Source organism: Planococcus citri, chromosome 2 (genome assembly GCF_950023065.1).
Source record: "Planococcus citri chromosome 2, ihPlaCitr1.1, whole genome shotgun sequence".
Taxonomy (NCBI): Eukaryota; Metazoa; Arthropoda; class Insecta; order Hemiptera; family Pseudococcidae; genus Planococcus; species Planococcus citri.
This window is the reverse complement of record NC_088678.1, coordinates 78,854,094-78,874,079: the sequence shown is the minus strand read 5'-3', so window position 1 is coordinate 78,874,079 and position 19,986 is coordinate 78,854,094. Positions and strand designations below refer to the sequence as shown.

General features: G+C 33.2%; 2 protein-coding genes across 5 annotated transcripts; both read left to right on the top strand.

Annotated features, from left to right (window-relative positions):
* The first annotated feature begins 1,292 nt into the window (after window positions 1-1,292).
* Window positions 1,293-8,216, top strand: LOC135837851 (juvenile hormone esterase-like). Of its 2 annotated transcripts, none has more exons than XM_065353262.1 (10): window positions 1,293-1,763; window positions 1,906-2,037; window positions 2,129-2,279; window positions 2,367-2,564; window positions 2,655-2,848; window positions 6,464-6,629; window positions 7,209-7,402; window positions 7,483-7,621; window positions 7,728-7,863; window positions 7,961-8,216. In XM_065353262.1, the coding sequence occupies exons 1-10, from the start codon at window positions 1,575-1,577 to the stop codon at window positions 8,118-8,120; spliced, it is 1,659 nt and encodes a 552-aa protein (XP_065209334.1). In that variant the 5' UTR covers window positions 1,293-1,574; the 3' UTR covers window positions 8,121-8,216. The 2 variants fall into 2 exon arrangements, with proteins under 2 accessions (XP_065209334.1, XP_065209335.1); XM_065353263.1 differs by having other exon boundaries at window positions 1,295-1,763; window positions 2,367-2,552.
* Window positions 8,217-11,318: 3,102 nt separating this feature from the next.
* Window positions 11,319-16,056, top strand: LOC135837869 (uncharacterized). Of its 3 annotated transcripts, none has more exons than XM_065353292.1 (5): window positions 11,319-11,483; window positions 11,593-11,661; window positions 13,965-14,203; window positions 14,391-15,320; window positions 15,799-16,056. In XM_065353292.1, exons 3-5 carry the CDS (start codon window positions 13,966-13,968, stop codon window positions 15,807-15,809), a joined length of 1,179 nt encoding a protein of 392 aa, XP_065209364.1. In that variant the 5' UTR covers window positions 11,319-11,483; window positions 11,593-11,661; window position 13,965; the 3' UTR covers window positions 15,810-16,056. The 3 variants fall into 3 exon arrangements, with proteins under 3 accessions (XP_065209364.1, XP_065209361.1, XP_065209362.1); XM_065353289.1 differs by having other exon boundaries at window positions 11,559-11,661; XM_065353290.1 differs by lacking the exon at window positions 11,319-11,483 and having other exon boundaries at window positions 11,491-11,661.
* Window positions 16,057-19,986: the final 3,930 nt, after the last annotated feature.

The following is a 19,986-nucleotide window of genomic DNA, read 5'->3' as shown; positions in this document are numbered from 1 at the left end:
CGGGTTCAAGGCATTTTCGAGCCTCCAGCGACTTTTTGTAAATTTCTAAAGTCTCAAGTAGATTTTTGAAACTTGAAATTTTCAAAAAAGTCTACAAAATGCAATTCAAAAGCCCAAATTCATTCTGCAAACTAATTTCAGTATGATATGAAGTGATCTTGAGCAAACATGCTCAAGATTGGTGCTTGTAAATGACCTTCATGGCCGATAAGGCACCCATCATTTTTTTTAAAATCCACGGATTCCAGTTCGAAACACATTTTTTGTCCATCGATTTCATACTTACTCGTTGAAAAATTCACCCTTCTATCTCCGTTTGGGGTAGAAGGATGAAATTCAGTTCACACCCTATTTTTGACATTATTACAAAATATATTGCAGGAATTTTGTGGAAATTTAATTTTTTCAAAAATCTACCGGAGGCTCCACTAATTTCCAAAAAGTCGCTAGAGGTTCCAAAATGACTTAAACCCACCAGCAGCAGTCGACTTTATAGCGTGTTAAAGTTCGAGTGGAGCGTGAATTTCGGATTTTCAACTCCGTTTGGCAAAATTCTAAGTAAATTTCGAACATTGAAAAATCTGCTGGAGGGTCAAGTAATTTCTAAAAATTCGCTGGAGACTCCAAAACGACTTGAAATCTACCTGCAAACGACTTCATAACGTTTTAATTTTTTTTTTGGCTTGAAATTACATCCAATCGACTCAGCATGTTGCAATTAAAGTGTAAAGTAATTTTCAGCTTTCCAACTTCATTGGGTAAAATTTTGTGAAAATTTCAATTCTCAAAATCCTGCTGGACGCTTCAGAACTACTCAAAACGGTTCAAAAGTGTTTCCTATCGATTCAGGGGGTTTAAAATAGGGTAAAACCACAACTTTTTGTTTCCTAAGTTAATTCGGCAACATTTTGATTTTTTCCATTTTTGGCCCAACGAACTTTTGCAGCAGACTCCAGATAAGCTAGAAAATTGTTGCAATTGACTTGGAAAGTTGATTTTATCACCCAAACCAAAATTCATATTTTCATTTCAAGATTTACTCCCTTTTTGCAAAAAATATTAATACCTACACATACCAACAAATTTTTCCTGTCATTTTCAAAAATTCGCGAAAAATCAACTGCAAATGCTCAAATTTGGTACTGTGGCGTAGCGGGCAGGGGGTGTGCAACTATTCTAGTCGTAAAAAAAAATTATTCATTATACGCGATCCTCGGGCGTATAACTGGTACTGAGCCAACAAACCAGTCCAGTACACATTAACCTAGGTTAATCACTTCCGACGACAACTCGCTGAGGTATGGGCAGTTTGCACAAGATTACTTAGATAACTCTTTCATGAATCAGACGATAACCAGCTGCCAAACGTGAAGTGTTCGTAATTTATGCAGATATACTGAAAAGTGAATCCGTGTAAATGTCGGCGAATAGAAATGCAAGTGCAGTGATTTAAGAAAAAAATTCAATTGGAAAAATTTGTTTACGTGGAATGCAGCTTTGCTTCTAAATTTTTACGTGGTACATTTTTGAATAAGTTACGCACCAATTGATTAATAATTAATAGATACACGGTCATGACTTCGAATATTTTATTTTTCTTAAATTTATCGGCGTTTTTTGTGACTTTCATCAATTGTGTGGTAATTCACACGAAGCAAGGGTCCTTGAAAGGGTTCATTTCCCAAAGCAGAAATGGCCGACCTTTTTATTCGTTTCAAAGTATTCCTTACGCTGAACCTCCTGTAGGAGAGTTACGATTTCAGGTAAAATTTCGTCATTTAATGATTAATTTTAGTGGAAAAAAGTAATTATGTACTACGTTTTTATGTGCTTGCAAATGTTTCAAATTAGAAAACAAAAAAAAAAAAAAAAAATGAAAATTTGGAATGATTTTCTTTAAACCAGGATCCAGTTCCGGCGAAATCGTGGCAAGGTGTAAAAGATGCTACAGTCGAATCGCCCATTTGTATCAATCAACTGTTTGGTCACGTATCTGGCCACGAAGATTGTCTCTATTTAAATGTGTACACGCCAAAAGTAACTCTTCATTGTACCTTTTTTAAAAATGTATCCGACCTAACGACCCAAGCTTTATTGAGTGATAATGAGTACCATTTATATTTTCCAGATAACAAATGATACATTATTGCCTGTTATGGTTTACATTTATGGTGGACATTTTACCTGCTGCAATGCTCAATCAGATCGATATGGAGCTCATTATTTCATGGACAGAGACGTCATAATAATAACTTATCATTACAGATTAGGAATGTTCGGTATTGAAAAATGAGACCATCGCTACTAGGGATTGATATGAAAAAAAAAAAAACATGACTTATAATTGAGGTAACTGGTTTTTACAGGTTTTTTGAGCACCGAAGATGAAATAATACCGGGAAACTATGGCTTGAAAGATGGAATAGCGGTTCTTCAATGGGTTCAAAAATATATCGATGATTTCGGCGGCGATAGAAATAGAGTAACTTTATTTGGAGGCAGTTCAGGGGCAATTAGCGCATCATTAACGCTGATATCACCTCTGGCCAACGGTTACGATTATAGTTAATTTATATAGTATACCTTATTAGATAGATAAATCAAGCACCTACAAGATTAGCTTGAAATTAATGAATGAATAATATTATCAATAGGTCTGTTTCATGGCATCATAACTCAAAGCGGACACCCTTTCGATATGGAGAAACCTGGTGTACCTAGATTAAATGCGTGGAGACTTGCATCATCGGTTGGTTGCGATGGAGACGACATAAAGGCTACAGGAAAACTTTTAAGCTGCTTGAGGAATATTCCAGCTGAAGAGTTGGCAAAGTATATTGAAACTTACGTAAGTAAAGTATGTGTTGAAAATAGACAATGACGAGGGTTAATACTCTCTATTAAACAATCTCGAAATGGCATCCAGACGGAGAGGCACAATTTAATGCAGAATGCCTCATGATGGAGTTTCAAAATCGATACAACCAAAAATAAAATCCATATCATAGGACTTGCACGAACTTTTTCAAACTTCACAAAGGTAGATCGAAAGATCATGCAAAAATTCATCACCTGTCAAAATTTAAAGTGCTAAAGTGCGTTTTTCGATTTTTGGTGAATTTTTAAAAATCGAATTTAGGCCAAAAATGAGGGAAAAAAATCAAAATTTTACCAAATTGACCCAGAAAGCTGAAAGGGATATACCCTATTTTCGACATGCCAAATCGATTGGAAACGGTTTCAACCAGTTTTGAGCAGTTCTGGAGCCTCCAGCAGAGTTTCGAAACTCGAAAATTGGAGTTGTAAAGCAAAAATTTATTCTAAAAACTAATTTCAATACGCTACGAAGTACCGTAGGTGAATTTTAAGTCGTTTTGGATCCTCCAGCGACTTTTTGAAAATTCCTGAAGCCTCCAGCAGATTTTTGAAACTTTAAATTTTCACAAAATTTCATGAAATGGAGATGGAAATCTGAAATTTACTCTACACTCCAATTTTAACACACTCTGAAAACAACTTCAGATGGGTTCAAGTCATTTTAGGGCCTCCAACGACTTTTTTGAAAATTACTGGAGCCTCCAGTAAATTTTTGAAACTTGAAAATTCCCCATAATATCATCAAACTAAGATGGAGAGTCGAAATTCATTCTACAAACTAATTTCAATACGTTACGAAGTTGACTGCTGGTGAATTTCAAGTCGTTTTGGAGCCTCCGGCAACTTTTTGAAAAAATGTATGACGTTTTTTTGGAAAATTGAAATTTCCTAAAAGTAGCTGGAAGCTTCAAAACCATTTGAAACCACCATGTAGTCTGCGAAGTGAATTTCAGCTTGCCAACTCCATTTGATAAATTAATGTTGGGGAAATTTCAAGTTTCATAAATCTATACTGGAGGCTCCAGTAATTTTCAAAAAAGTCGCTGGAGGCCCTAAAATGACTTGAACCCACCTGAAGTCGTCTTCAGAGGGTGTTAAAATTGGAGTGTAGAGTAAATTTTAGCTTTCCTTCTCCATTTGATGAAATTTTGTAAAAATTTAAAGTTTCAAAAATCTGCTGGAGGTTTCAGGAATTTTCAAAAAGTCGCTGGAGGCTCCAAAACGACTTGAAATTCGCCTACAGTACTTCGTAGCGTATTGAAATTAGTTTCTAGAATAAATTTTAGCTTTACAACTCCAATTTGATGGAATTTTGTGGGAATTTCGAGTTTCAAAAATCTGCTGGAGGCTCTAGAACTGCTCAAAACTGTTTGAAACCGTTTCCAATCGATTTGCCATGTCGAAAATAGCTATATCCCAAATTTCAGCTTTCTTGGTCTATTTGGTAAAATTTTGATTTTTTCCCTCAAAAATTCACCAAAAATCGAAAAACGCACTTTAGCACTTGAAATTTTGACAGGTGATAAATTTTTGCATGATCTTTCGATCTACCTTTGTAAAGTTTGAAAAAGTTCGTGCAAGTCCTATGTAAAAACGCAAAATCTGCGATTTCGGCTGACCTGTCAATCAAAATGGCCGCCATTTTTGTAAGTAAGGCCAACTTTTTTTTTGGCAAGTTTGCTTTAAAATGTTCCTTAGGACGTTCCCTTTAAGAAAAAAGTTGTCCCGGAGGATCGGCGGAGGGGGGGGGGGTGGAATCACTCCTATTGTCATATGCCGGACTATTTTAGAATGACAATAATATGTATAGTCGTCCACACCCCCTTCTCCTTCAACCCTTTGGGACAACTTTTTTCTTAAAGGGGACATCCTAAGGATCATTTTAAAATCAATCTCCCCCAAAAAAAGTTGGTTTCAATAACAAAATGGCGGGCATTTTAATTGACAGGTCAGTCGAAATCGTAGATTTTGATTTCCAGTATTCGACACGAAATTGTTTAAACCAGACAAAGCTATATCGATAGAGCAGACAAAAATTCATCCCCATATTTTTGAAGGGGCAAAAATGTGGAAAAAATCAAAATTTTACCAAATTGACCTAGAAAGTTGAAATTTGAGATATGCTCTTTTTCGAGCTGTCAAACCGATTGGAAACGGTTTCAAACCGTTTTGAACATTTCTGGAGCCTCCAGCAAATTTTTGAAACTTGAAATTTCCACAAAATTTCATCAAAGGGAGTTATAAAGCCAAAATTCACTCTGCAAACTACTTTCAATATGGTAAAAGTCGACTTCAAGTGGATTTTCAAGTCGTTTCAACCTTCATCCAGCTACTTTTTGGACCTTCATGGCCCATAAGGTACTCGTTTTTTTTCCAAATGTGGTGTAACATATTTTTGCCCATCGATTTCGTATCTACTACTTTAAACGTTTGAAAAAATGACCCCTCTGTCTCCTTTTGAGGTAGAACGATAAAATTCAGTCAACACCCGATTCTTTACATTAATTCCGAGATTGATTGAAGGCAGTTTCAATCCGCTTTGGAGGCTCCAGCGGATTTTTAGAAACTTAAATTTGTCAAAAAATGCCACAAAATCTTACGAATTAACTTTAGTTGATAAAATTTTGTAGAAATTCCAAGTTTGAAAAATTTAAGCTGGAGACTCCAGTAATTGTCAAAAATTGGCTGGAGGCTCCAAAACGAGACTAAATCTACCAGCAGTCAACTTGACAGCGTATTTAACTTGGAGTGCAGCGTGAATTTCGGATTTTCAATTTCATTTAATGAAATGTTGTGGAAATTTCAAGTTTTAAAAATCTACCGGAGGCTCCAAGAATTTTCAAAAAGTTGCTGAATGCACCAAAATGGCCTAAACTTGCCAGAGATCGCCTTAAAAGCGTTTTTAAGTTGATTTCCCAACTCCATTTGATGAAATATCGTGAAAATTTCAAGTTTCAAAAATCTGCTGGAGACTGCAGGAATTTTCAAATAGTTGCTGGAGGCTCCAAAATGACTTGAACCGATCAGCAATTCAATTAATAGGCCTAACATGTTTAAGTCAGAGTGCAGCGTCCATTTCGAATTTCCAACTTCGTTTGATAAAATTTTGCAGAAATTTTCCCGTTTCAGAAATCTTCTGGAGGCTCCAGAACTGCTCGAAACGGTTTAAAACTGTTTCCAATCGATTTGACAGGTCGAAAATAGGGTGTGTCCTAAATTTTAACTTTATAGGTCAATAAGGTAAAATTTTGATTTTTTCCCCTCATTTTTAGCTTAAAATTTAATTTATAAAAAATTCGCCAAAAATCGAAAAATGCACGTTGGCACTTGAAATTTTGGCTGGTGATAAATTTTTGCATGCTCTTTCGATCTAGCTTTGTCCAATGCAAAAAATTTCGTGGGAGTCCAGTGTCAATCATCATGGTCGCCATTTTGTTAGCAAAGACAACCTTTTTTTTTTTTTGCCAAGTTTGCTTTAAAATGTTCCGTAGGACGTTCCCTTAAAAAAAACATTGTCCCAGAGGAGGGAGGGTGCAATTATTCCTATTGTTATATGTCAAACTAACATGCGAGGATAATATTCCAGAGCATTGGAGTAATAATGCCTGCTTTTCCTTGGGGCCCGGTTATTGAAACTGAAAAAGCTCCTGGAGCATTCCTTGTCGACGACCCAAGAAAATTACTGGAACGAAAATCAGATATTCCTTGGATAATGGGCATGAATACCGATGACGGTGGCATGTTGGCGTCGTGTAAGTAATTTTTTTATCAATTTGAAAAATTGTTGGTGATCTTTGTAAAGAGCATCTAGGGGTGATGAAAAATCGTTAAAAATGTGCTAAAATCCACTATTTTATAGCTGGAAAGAGCTGAGGATAAATTGAAGAGCTCAAGTCTGGCATTGGTGCTTTCTAAACCAGTCTCTCAATTACTTTATCTCAACCTCTCTCCCTCACACTTCCAAAGACACTCAGTTTCTGGTGATTTTAAAGCCTGCAAAGTGTTTTCAATTTTTTCCAACAAATTCCAAATTGTTTTGGAACGGACAAAAATGAACTTGAGCATTTGTATGTGCTTATTGGACCATCTCTCGATTATGTTTAGTGAATATTTTTGATCAATTTATGAATTGAGACTCCTGTGTGGCTTCAATTTTCTTCAAAATCCCTTTCAGAACTGTCCTTTGGTTATTTTTACTGGGGTAACTCCAAAAATTTACTTTTAGAAGGCATTTATATGTATGTACTTAGACCTACCCACTTGAAAAAAATAATCTCAGAACAAATTTTCTGTACTTAGCTGAAATAATGAATTCTGATTTTTTCCAACAGTTGTTTACTACGATCCATCTTGGAAAGAATCATTATCTCATGATTTCGATACCAACTACAGAAAACATTTTCCGGAACTTTTTCGATACATACACCACGTCAGTGCTGAACAACTCGATAACGTAACGGAAATGTATAAAACGCATTATTTCGGTGACAAAAAAATCAGCGAGAATATTCACGGATTCTCAAAGGTAGGTATGCGATAAATTTTTCAAAAAAATAACCATTATTAGATAAGTAATAATTTCCATTCTGTATTCATCGCAATCAGATGTTTACCACGTTGATTTACGCAACCGGGATCAGAGAAAGTGTGAAATTATACAAAGGTCCGAAATACGTTTACTATTACGATCATAGAAATAAAGAATCATTCGCAAATATGTACGCAAATACTAAACTCGACATAGGTGAGTATAATTTTTGATAATCATTTGAAATCAGGTCTACATAAATTGTAAATATTTTGGTGATGTTAAATCAAAAATTCATCATATATAAAATATGTACTTGCAGACCTTGGTATTGTTCACGGAGATGAACTTATAAGTTTTTATAACTGGTCTTCTGAGATAACCCCAGTCACCGAAGGAGTTGACTTGACAGTTTCCGAACAAATGCTGGATTTATGGACGAATTTCGCCGCAACAGGGTGCCTATGACGCAATTTACGAATAATTTTTTCAAACTGTAAAATTATTATGAAAACATAGGAGGAAATTTAATGCTAAAATATATGTACATTTCAGGGATCCGAATTATCAAGACAGAACAGTTTGGAATCCGGTAGAAGAATCGTCCACGATGAATTACTTGCATATAAGAAATGGTGAACTGAAAATGAAGCAGGAATTCCTGAAATCCGAATTTGATTTCTTAGACAGTGTTCCAGTAGATGGATATTTTTAGACTCTCCGATGTGTGCCATTGTTACCTACATACCATATTGTTGTTATTTATTTGCATAATGATACGAGAAAAAAAAGAAATCACTGTTCCTCGTAATCGATTATTTATTCTTTGTTTCATTTTTGGTTAAATTTTTCTACAAAATTCCCATTTAAAATTTTTTAATAAATAAAAAAGGCAACTACACGTAGGGTAAAATGAGTGAAATAACTCTGTCCTTGGATTTTTTGAAATTAGTCACTGAAAGTTATTATTTTTGGTCTCTGAAATTCTAGTGATAAAATTTCTAGATCATTACCTCACCCCTACTCTCCAAAATCAGCGAATTACAATTTTTAAAAAAATTTCTATCTTTGGTAGATTTTTACAAATGATTGAAAATTTTTTCAAACCAATCTTCTCAGCAAAAAACGTATTTTTAGCTTTTCAAAAGCATCGATGCACAAAATATATTTTTTCAGAATTTTTTAAATATACCAAAAGCTTTAAAAAAAGAGAAAAAACTGATTTTTTCAGAATTTATCCTCCATGAAATAGTCAATTTTGATGAAAAATTTTCATTTTCCAGTAAGTAGTAGGTACGATATCGTACATCAAAAAACACCAAATTTGGATCAAATTCGTCAATTTTTTGCATGTTTTATATTCATACACAATGAGATTACAAGTACATTGAGAATGTAAAAAAATTAATAACTGCTCAATTAATGAATACAGAACCTATGCAGTACGTACCTCCACCTAGATAGGTTATCTATACCTATATTTATGACTTCTCATGATCGAATCAATTAGGTATGCGTCGAGTGACAGGTATTTACATAGAACATTTAAAAACCAGTTTTACTTGCAGAGATCAATGAAGCAATTTCGTAAAATGTTTTTTTTTTATATTATATATATTTGAACGCACTTCAACTTTTATTGCGGGATACTTACATAACATTCGAGGATGTTTTTTATTTTATCATTTTTTTTTTTTTTGCAGCAATAAACACGAGTATCTACCTTTTACATAAATTATACCTACGTATATATTGATATATTGAGCAGAGTCTGATTTTTTTTCGCGAATGTCATTCGCGAATAACGCCAATAAAAACTATCAAGTTCGTGTTCATTTTGATGATGCAACGAACAATTTTCAAAAACTTGCCCTCATAAATGAATTGCAAGTCATTTTGATTTTTTACATTATTCAGTAACTATAATAATTGGGTGTTAAAAAAGAAGCTAGATTTTAAAAAGGTCGACTGGTTGTGTAAGCAAATTGAAGGGTATTTTGTGGGTAAGTTTTATTCGTAAGTACCTTCGTGGTGAATTTTTAAAAAACATATTACCTAAAGAAAAAAATGAGAAAAAATCAAAATTTTACCAAATTGACCAAGAAAGCTGAAATTTAGGATATACCCTATCTCCGACCAGAAAAATTAATCGGAAACGGTTTCAAACCGTTTTAAGAAGTTCTGGAGCCTCCAGCAGATTTTTAAACTTGAAATTTCCACAAAATTTCATCAAATTAAATTGGAAATTCGAAATTTACGCTGAACTCCAACTTGAACACACTATTAAGTCGACTGTTGGTGGGTTTAAGTTATTTTGGAGCCTCCAGCGACTTTCTGAAAATTCTTGGAGCCTCCAGTAGATTTTTGAAACTTGAAATTTTGTGAAAATTACATCAAATGCAGTCTGAAAGCCGAAGCTCATAAGTTTGAAAAATTTACTGGAGGCTCCAGTAATTGTCAAAATGTCGCTGGAGGCTCCAAAACGACTTGAAATCTACCTGCAGTCACTTCATAGCGTATTGAAATCAGTTCACAAAATGTATTTCGGATTTCTAACTCCATATTTGATAAATTTCGGGGAAATTGCAAGTTTCAAAAATCTACTGGAGTCTCCAAGAATTTTTTTAATGTTTCTGGAAGTTCCAAAATTACTCCAACTCACCAGCAGTCGACTAAATAGCGCGTTCAAGTTCGACCTTCAGATTTCCAACTCCATTTGATGAAATTTTGTGGGAATTTCGAGCTTCAAAAATCCGCTGGAGGCTCCAGAATTGCTCAAAACGGTTCGGAACTTTTTCCAATCGATTTAGCAGGTCAAAAATAGGGCGTAACTCAAATTTCAGCTTTCTAGGTGAATTTGGTAAAATTTTGATTTTTTTCCTCATTTTTGAACTGAATTTTGATTTTCAGAAATTCGCCAAAAATCGAAAAATGCACTTTGGCACTTGAAATTTTGGCTGGTGATTAATTTTGGCGTGCTCTTTCGGTATCGCTTTGTCTGATTTAAAAAATTGCGTGCGAGTCCTATGTTGGAAAGCAAAATCTGCGATTTCTGCATGACCTGTCAGACAAAATGGCCGCCATTTTGTATTGAAGCCAAATTTTTTTTGACAAGGCTGCTTTAAAATGTTCCTGAGGATGTTACCTTTAAGAAAACCTCGATTTTGAAACAAAGCGAGCCCATTTCTTTCTACCCTTCTCAATTATCAATTATGCATTACAATCGAAATTATCTTCAATTAAAGGGCAATGTTTCAAGAATCGAGAAGCAGATGATGAAATACGTAAAAAATCAAACACAACTGCATTCTAAGGTCTAGTTGAGGTCAAAAAATTTAGAAAAAATTCAGAAGCATTGCTCTCAGGTACCTCTATACCTTTTCATATCAAGTTTCAATAGTTCATGTTTTCGAGAAAAAGGATTTCCAAAAAAGGAGAGAGGGAATGAAAAATTTGTTCAAACATTGAAAAAAGTGATACGAATATCGATTATCGAATCGTAATAATAAGTTTTCGAAGACGTTCAGTCTGATTTAAAAAAAATTCAACTTCAAAAACAAAACCAAGCAACTCAGGGGGGTCAGTCTTTTACACACGTCCACATTTTTCAAAATGTTGGGCATTAAAGCAATCTCTCTGAAAGCTCATCAGTTTTTACAGCTCGAGCAACGGTTATTAAAACGAAAATTAGCCTCTCTAAAAAAAAAATTATAAATTAGTTCCGACACTCTATTAGCTCCAACTCTACCTACCTCTTTTTGAAAATAATTGATTCTCTATATTATCTTCATGTCCTTGAAATCAGGTGAACTAAACTATACTCTTCATCACCTCCCCTCTTATACTTTTAATTATAGGTACATATAATCCACCTCCATAAACTCATACCATTTACGACGGGTAAAAAAAAATCCAACTTTAATACAAAATGTTGTGTTCTGTTGACCAATTACGAGTAGAGTAGATAGTAGATACATCATATTTTACGAACTGGTTTATCGCTTTGGTTTTCGTACTCGTCGTTATCCAACTCACTGGTCACTGATTTTTTCCCCAGTCAGATATATATTCTACCTATGTAAGTATTCACGTTCATTAATAATAAAGTGTTAACCAACTTACCTAATAACACATATGCTCGATTGTTGATTAGGTGCGTTTTCATTCGTGCATATTAAAATTTACAGTTATTAAGCTGGATTTTTGCAGCCGAATCGCATCGAAAGTTTCTGTCGACAAAGCATTTATATTCTGAAGTAAGTTTTATTTACCTGAAAAATGTACATAAATTATTTGAATAGTTTTATATAAATGTGAGTAGGTATGTATATTCTGAAATGGTCTAAAATAAAATACGTAAATATAAAGATTTCTATAATGAAAAAAAGCTCGAAAGTAATGGTACCTAAACGACTGTGGAAAATGAAACGTGGCGTGTCACCAACCTACTTTTATCGTCTCTCGCTTGTTTTCCCCCCAAATTGCTCCCAATAATAGATGAGTTGTAGGGACGAGGGTAATTTAAGGATATTTACTTATCCTTGTTCAATTTTCAAAATTATTCAATCGGAAATTTTATTAAAAAATCCAACTTTCGAGAAAGTGAGAATCTATTTCCAAATGCTCGAGAATGAAAATTTCGATTTTTATTTGTTCTTATTCTCAAACGACGATCCTTTTTGACCACTTTCTCGCTAAGTAGTTTTATGAATGATCATTTCTTCACATAATTGTGCTCAAATCACCTCCTAAATGGACTTTAAATATGCCTAAAACACGTCTCGTTAAACAACAGAGGGGGGGGGGGGGTATTCATGAATTGATAACACATTATCAGATTATCAGTTCACTAATGACTACCTAATCAGTACGGCTAGGATTTTTATGTAAATGCATATTTTCTCTCGTTATACTATGTAGATAGCGCATATCCAAATTATCTTTACGATTCATGAATTCTCAATCCATAATATGTAAAAATTTATAGCGCATATTTTTGAAATACATATTTCGACCATAAATGCATAAAAATGCATATTTTTGCCAAAAAACGACTGAAAACTGCATATTTGCCGCATTCCAATCTCAAGTGAGTTCAAGTCATTTTGGAGCCTCCAGCGACTTTTTAAAAATTCCTGGAGTTTCCAGCAGATTATTTAAACTTGAAATTTCCACCGAAATTCATGCTCCAAACCAACTTCAATACGCTACCATATCGAGTCGACTGCTGGTGGGTTTAGGTCGTTTTGGAGCCTCCAGCGACTTTTTGGAAATCACTGGAGCCTCCAGTAGATTTATGAGGATTTTCAACTCTGTTTGGTAAAATTTTACGTAAACTTCAAGTTTCAAAAAAACTGCTGGAGACTCCAGGAATTTTCAAAAAGTCGCTGGAGGCTCCAAAATCACTTGAAATCCACCTCCAATCGACTTCATAGCGTATCAAAGTTAGTTTGAAGAATGAATTTCGGTTTTCCAACTCCATTTATAAATGTTGTGAAAATTTCAAGTTTCAGAAATCTGCTGGAGACTCCAGGAATTTTCGAAAAGTCGCTGGAGGGTTCAAAATTACTTGAACCCGCCTGAAGTCAACTTGATAACGTTTTGAAATTGATTGCAAAGTAAATTTTGGATTTCCAAATCTGTTCGGTAAAATTTTATGCAAATTTCGAGAATGCTGAGGGTTCCAGTAATTTTTAAAAAGTCGCTGGAGGCTCCAAAATCACTTGAAATCCACCTCCAATCGACTTCATAGCGTATCAAAGTTAGTTTGAAGAATGAATTTCGGCTTTCCAACTCCAATTGATAAAATTTTGTGAAAATTTCAAGTTTCAGAAATCTGCTGGAGACTCCAGGAATTTTCAAAAAGTCGCTGGAGGGTTCAAAATGATTGAACTCGCCTGAAGTCAACTTGATAACGTTCTGAAATTGATTGCAAAATTAATTTTGGATTTCCAAATTTGTTCGGTAAAATTTCATGCAAATTTCGAGAATGCTGAGGGCTCCAGTAATTTTCAAAAAGTCGCTGGAGGCTCCAAAATGACTTAAAATCCACCTGCAGTTGACTTCATAGCTTATTGAAATTCCTTTGCAGAATGAATTTCGGATTTCTGACTCCATTTGATAAAATTTTGTGGGAGTTTCAAGTTTCAAAAATCTGCTGGAGGCTCCAGAACTGCTCAAAACGGTTTGAAACAGTTTCCAATAAATTTGGCAGGTCGAAAATAGATAATATTCTAAATTTCAGCTTTCTGCGTCCATTTAGTAAAATTTTGATTTTTTTTCGTTTTTGGCCTGAATTTGATTTTCAAAAATTCACCAAAAATCGAAAAATGAACTTTGGCACTTGAAATTTTGGTAAGTGATAAATTTTTACATGCTCTTTCGATCTAACTTTGTTCAGTTCAAGGAGCACTATCTACAGTTGAATTTTGGCAGACGATTTCCGGAACACCCTGTATATTTTTTAAATTATTTTAACTTGATGCCCATTAACTTACATGATAACTTATCTGTGTATGTAATTTTTTCTGATTTTCGTTCTTTCTTCTTTTTTTTACAGCATGGATTTCATAGACAACGGTTTCATTCAGAGCATCATTCAAGCTGAAAAAAACAAAAACAACGTCAAATTACTAGACTATAAAATCTACCGAAAAGCAGTCGGAGAAGGTAACAATGTTAGCAGCGAAGTTTCAAGATTACGCGTGAATTACGAAAAGGATGGAAAAATTATTGAAAAAACCTTTTTTATGAAAATACCTTCCCTGTCTCCCTTATATGGTATTTTAAAACGAGTAGGTAAGAAATCGTTTTGATTCGATAAACAATAAACATGATGCAGATATCTCGAGAATAATTATTTTTGAACAGGGCAAAGCTAAATCAAAGCAGTCCTAAATGATTTATATGATTTCAATTACCCATGCTCGATGAAAAATAACCCCAAAAAAGGCATTAAAATAACCATCTCGTTATTTTTTCGCAGGAATCTACGAAAAAGAATGCCACATGTACACGACGATTCTACCCGAAATGCACAAATTGGTCCAAAACGAAGACAGTCTGTCTCCCAGATGCTACCTCAGTACAGACTCGAGCATTTTAATATTCGAAGATCTTCGCGAATCTGGTTACGAAATAATCGACCGTCGAGCTCAGTTAGATTTCGAACAAACTGCAGCAGCATTTCGTATCTTAGCCAAGTTTCACGCACTTTCGCTGAAATTAAACGAAACCCATCCTGAAGAATTAAACCGAGTTAAACGAGAGTGTATCTATTGTCCTGGAAATATTCAATTAATCCAGTCTAGTTACCAAAGACTTCTACGAGTTGTACAACAAACTCCTCAAATTAAACACTTACACTCGAAATTATTTCAGCTCAAAGATAACTTATGGGATATCACGTTGGATTTAATCGGATCCAAATCGAATTCTTTAAATGTACTGAACCATGGCGACTACTGGTCTAGTAATATTATGTTTAAAAAAGAAAAACAAGATATGAAAATACGAGTAAAATTGGTCGATTTCCAAAATTGCCGATGGTGTAATCCGGTCATAGATATTTTATCTTTGTTCATAACCAGCGTTCAATTCCAAGTTTTTGAAAACAAAGGTGACGATTTACTGGAAATTTACCACGATACGTTTACTTATTGGTTGAAATTTCTCAAATGTGAAGAAACGTATACTTTGGACGAGTTGAAAACTGATATGAAAAATACATATTTATTCGGATTGAACGTTATCGCCGGTGTTTTACCTTTGGCCATGAGAAAACCTAATGATTTGAATTTAAAGAAAGCCGTAGACGATGAAAATAATATCAACAACGATGAAGCCGCCAGAATGTATCAAGAAGAGAAATACATAGATGCTGTTATTAAATGGATGCTGTTTTACGAGGAAAATGGTATTGACACTGGTTTTTTTTAAAAATTGATTTACAGAAGTGGCTCTCTTGCTGAATTTGAAAAAAAAAAATTTAAAAAACCAACACAGTAAAAATTTTAAACATGGGTCAATTTTCAAAATTTCAATTTTGAAATAAAAGAGACAAATATTTTTCAACTACTCAAATAATTTAATAAACAATCAACTCCAACTGAATACAATTTGAAAATACCCCCCCCCCGGTTAAAACCTAAAATTTTATTTTAAAAATTCGGGTATTCTTTTTTTAAATCCTTATTCTTGTACCTACATACGTCCTACATAGGTAGATTTTCTGATAAACACATATGATATTGCAGATTAGACACCTCCAAGTATTTTGAAGCATATACGGAGGGGGTGACTTTACATAGAAACATATTACGTTGAATGAGAAAACCTACACTAAGAGTTTCAATGAATTACATTTTTCTTTCTTTCTTTCTTTTTTTTTACAGGTGTCATCTAGAAAAAAAAATGATTGAAAATGCAGATTCAGTGAAGCATTGAAGTCATCACCAGCGAGGATTTTTTTCCAAAATATACATTATTTTTCTGTTTCCTTAAAATAAATAAAAGTTTGATCTTTGTTGGATTTTGCACACAATATGAATTATGAAGGAGCTTTGATTATGTTTGCACCGTTTTATTTTTATTTTATTTTTGTAATTGTGTAAAAAAGATATTCATTTGCAATAAATCGAATTTGTAAGTTATTTCTGCAATTAATATCACTAACCAATAATATCGTAGTTGAATGCGAACAAAATGCTTGACATGTTGTAAAAAAGAAGGAGTCTCAAATAGTGATTTATTTCAGAATATTGAAGCCAGGATATTTTTTTTTCGCAATTTGAGCCAAAAAATTGACATCAAAATTTATGAAAAATTGGGAAATCAGACAAAAAATTTTATATTTTCAACAAAAATTGAAAAACGTGTGTGAGAGAGAAAGAGAGCAATTAGAAAGATAATGTAAACTTTTCAAGTTTGATAAAGAACATGAAAAAATCAGGATTTTTTGCAATTTTGACAAATGAATCAGATATTTGTGTACATATTTTCAAAGGAAACTAGAAAAAGGAAAAATTCAGAAAAAATTTGAAAACATTAAAGTTTTACTTGAAAAAAAATTAAATAAACAGAACCGATTGAAATTAACCATAAAATTGATGAGGAAAAATGGCAAGTGTGCGCATTTTTTGAAAAACAACGTTAGCTAGATGGAAAATTGTAACTCATTAGGTGGTTTTCAATATACAATATTAATTTGGTGTATCTTTGAGAAAACAAGGTTAGCTAGATGCAAAATTTCAACTCATGAGATGGTTTTTCAAATATAAATGTTCATTTGGCGCATTTTTTGAGAAAGACGTTAGCTAGCTGGAAATCCCAACTGATAAGGTGGTTTTTCAAATACGTATACATTCTTAAGGTGTATTTTCTAAAAAACGACGTTGGCTATATTGAGAACTATAACTCATAAGGTGGTTTTCAAAATACACAAGTTGGTCAGTAAATGTATTTTTTGAAAAACAACGTTAAATGCATTGGAAATTCTGGCACATTAGGTTGTTTTCAAATATAAAATGTTAATTTGGTGTATTTTTTGAAAAAACAACGTTAGCTAGCTGGAAAACGATACTTATATTAGGTGGTTTTTCAAATACATACGTTTATTATGTTTCTTGGGTGCATTTTCTAAAAAATAATGTTAGCTTCAGCTATACTGAAAATTGGAACTCATTAGGTGGTTTTTCAAATATGTGAACATATACGTTCATTAGACATATTTTTTGAAAAACAACGTTGGCTAGATGGAAAATTTCAACTCATGAGATGGTTTTTAAACATACATGTTCATTTGGCACATTTTCTGAGAAATGACGTTAGCTAGCTGGAAAATCCTAACTGATAAGGTGGTTTTTCAAATACGTATACGTTCCTAAGGTGTATTTTTTAAAAAAAAACAACGTTGGCTATATTGAAAACTGTAACTAATAAGGTGGTTTTTAAAATACACACGGTCATTGAATGTATTTTTTGAAAAACAACGTTAATTGCATTGGAAATTCTGGCACATTAGGTGGTTTTCAAATATAAAATGATAATTTGATGAACTTTTTGAAAAAACAATGTTAACTAGCTGGAAAATGATACCCATTAGGTGGTTTTTCAAATACATAGGTATGCATATTATGTTTCTTGGGTGCATTTTCAAAAAAAAAAAAATGTTAGCTATATTGAAAATTGGAACTCATTAGGTGGTTTTTCAAATACGTGAACATATGTTCATTAGACATATTTTTTGAAAAACAACGTTAGCTAGATGGAAAATTTCAACTCATGAGATGGTTTTTCAAATATACATGCTCATTCGGCACATTTTTTGAGAAACGACGTTAGCTAGCTGGAAAATCCCAACTGATAATGTGGTTTTTCAAATACGTATAAGTTCCTAAGGTGTATTTTCTTTTAAAAAACGACGTTGGCTATATTGAGAACTATAACTCATAAGGTGGTTTTCAAAATACACGTCATGGTCATTAAAACATATGTACTTTTTGAAAAACAACGTTAACTGCATTGGAAATTGTCGCACATTAGATGGTTTTCAAATATAAAATGTTACTTTGGTGTATTTTTTGAAAAAACAACGTTAGCTAGAGGGAAAATCATACTCATGAGGTGGTTTTTCAAATAAATAGGTAGGTATGTATATTATGTTTCTTGGGTGCATTTTCTATTTTTCTATAAAATAATAAGGTGGTTTTTCAAATAAGTGTACATATGTTCATTAGATGTATTTTTTGAAAAACAACGTTAGCTAGATGGAAAATTGCAACTCATTTGTTTTTTTAACATTATGTACAATTGTACACTTATATGAAAAACTACCTTATGAGTTCCAATTTTCAGTATAGCTAACATAATTTTTTAGAAAATGCACCCAAGAAACATTATACATACCTATGTATTTGAAAAACCACCTCATGAGTATTATTTTCCCTCTAGCTAACGTTGTTTTTTCAAAAAATACACCAAATTAACATTTTATATTTGAAAATCATCTAATGTGCCACAATTTTCAATGCAGTTAACGTTGTTTTTCAAAAAGTAAATTTAATGACCATGTGTATTTTGAAAACCACCTTATGAGTTATAGTTCTTAATATAGCTCAAGTCGTTTTTTAGAAAATATACCTTAGGAACATATATGTGCATATTTGAAAAACCACCTTATCAGTTAGGATTTCCCATCTAGCTAACTTTGTTTTCTCAAAAATACACCGAATTAATATTGTATACCTGAAAATCACCTAAAATACATCAATTGACCATATGATGTATTTTTTGAAAAACAACGTTAGCTAGATGGAAAATCTTAACCCATGAGATGGTTTTTCAAATATACATGTTCATTCAGTACATATGTTACTTGGGTGTATTTCTTGAAAAACGACGTTATCTAGATGAAAAATTGCATCTTGTTAGGTGGTTTTCAAATACACAATGTTAATTGGTCTATTTTTTGAAAAAACAACGTTAGCCACATGGAAAATCTCAACCCATGAGATGGTTTTTCAAATATACATGTTCATTCTGTACGTACGTTCCTTGGATGTATTTACTGAAAAACAACGTTAGCTATGTTGAAAACTGTAATTCATAAGCTGGTTTTTCAAATACATAATATGGTGATTTGATGTAATTTTTTGAAAACAACATTAGCTAGGTGGAAAATCGTAACTCATAAGGTGGTTTATCATCAACCTATGCATCCGTTTTCAGTGCATTTTTTGAGAAACAACGTTAAATCATCAGTTATAAGGTGGTTTTGTTATTTTCTGCCCAAAACTGCTCGATATTTTATCAATTTTTAAGCGGTTTCAATGGTTGTTATTGCCTTACAACACGTTTTAACAATGTTTTTGTTATTTTTAGTTGATTTTTGCCCACTTTTAATCGAAGTTTCACTATTTTTATGGTACATACTTTTGAATGATTTTCAAGACAATTTTACAATTTTCATGAAGTTTCATGCAATTTCTTCATGATCCTATTCAATTTTGCTAATATTATTTATGTATTGATTTTTCAGAAAACTTTAATCTCAAATTTTTAAGCTTTTTCATGAACTTTTTTCTATGCGAATGAAATGATAGAAATAATTATTTCATTTCAACGCTTTTAGCCATTCTAGAGCCTCCAGCAGTTTTTCTTTTTTCCCAAAAATTTCAAATTAACACGAAGGGACCAAAAATGAACTTAGGCACCTATTATAATTTTTTCAAATAACAATCACAGACTTCATTGCCCCTGAATTAGCAACAAATTCATTCCCAACTCACACATCTGAATTTCCACACAAACAGCCAAAAACGTGACATAATCGAGAATCAAATGCTTCTCATTAAAAAGCTCACAAGTCGTAACATTTTTTAGCCACCGACTACAATTTAAATAAATCTGTTTTTCATCTCATAAGAGGTCGTCGACCAACGTTTGAAAATAATCTCTATTTCTGTCAAAACGTTTATGATTATGAATTATGAAAGAACGTTATCATCAAAAATCCTCCGGAAATTGACCTTAGAGTCCCCCGGTTTTATAACTATGGACGACTCCCAGTCTCGAACACGAGC

What these genes read in the sequence shown, in the direction of transcription:
- LOC135837851 (XM_065353262.1), top strand. Translation starts at nt 1,575, where the DNA reads ATGACTTCGAATATTTTATTTTTCTTAAATTTATCGGCGTTTTTTGTG. An exon ending in GGCCAACGGTTACGATTATA is followed by an intron (nt 2,565 to 2,654) that starts GTTAATTTATAT and finishes TATTATCAATAG; the next exon opens with GTCTGTTTCATGGCATCATA. An exon ending in ACGAATTTCGCCGCAACAGG is followed by an intron (nt 7,864 to 7,960) that starts GTGCCTATGACG and finishes TGTACATTTCAG; the next exon opens with GGATCCGAATTATCAAGACA.
- LOC135837869 (XM_065353292.1), top strand. Translation starts at nt 13,966, where the DNA reads ATGGATTTCATAGACAACGGTTTCATTCAGAGCATCATTCAAGCTGAA. An exon ending in TGGTATTTTAAAACGAGTAG is followed by an intron (nt 14,204 to 14,390) that starts GTAAGAAATCGT and finishes ATTTTTTCGCAG; the next exon opens with GAATCTACGAAAAAGAATGC.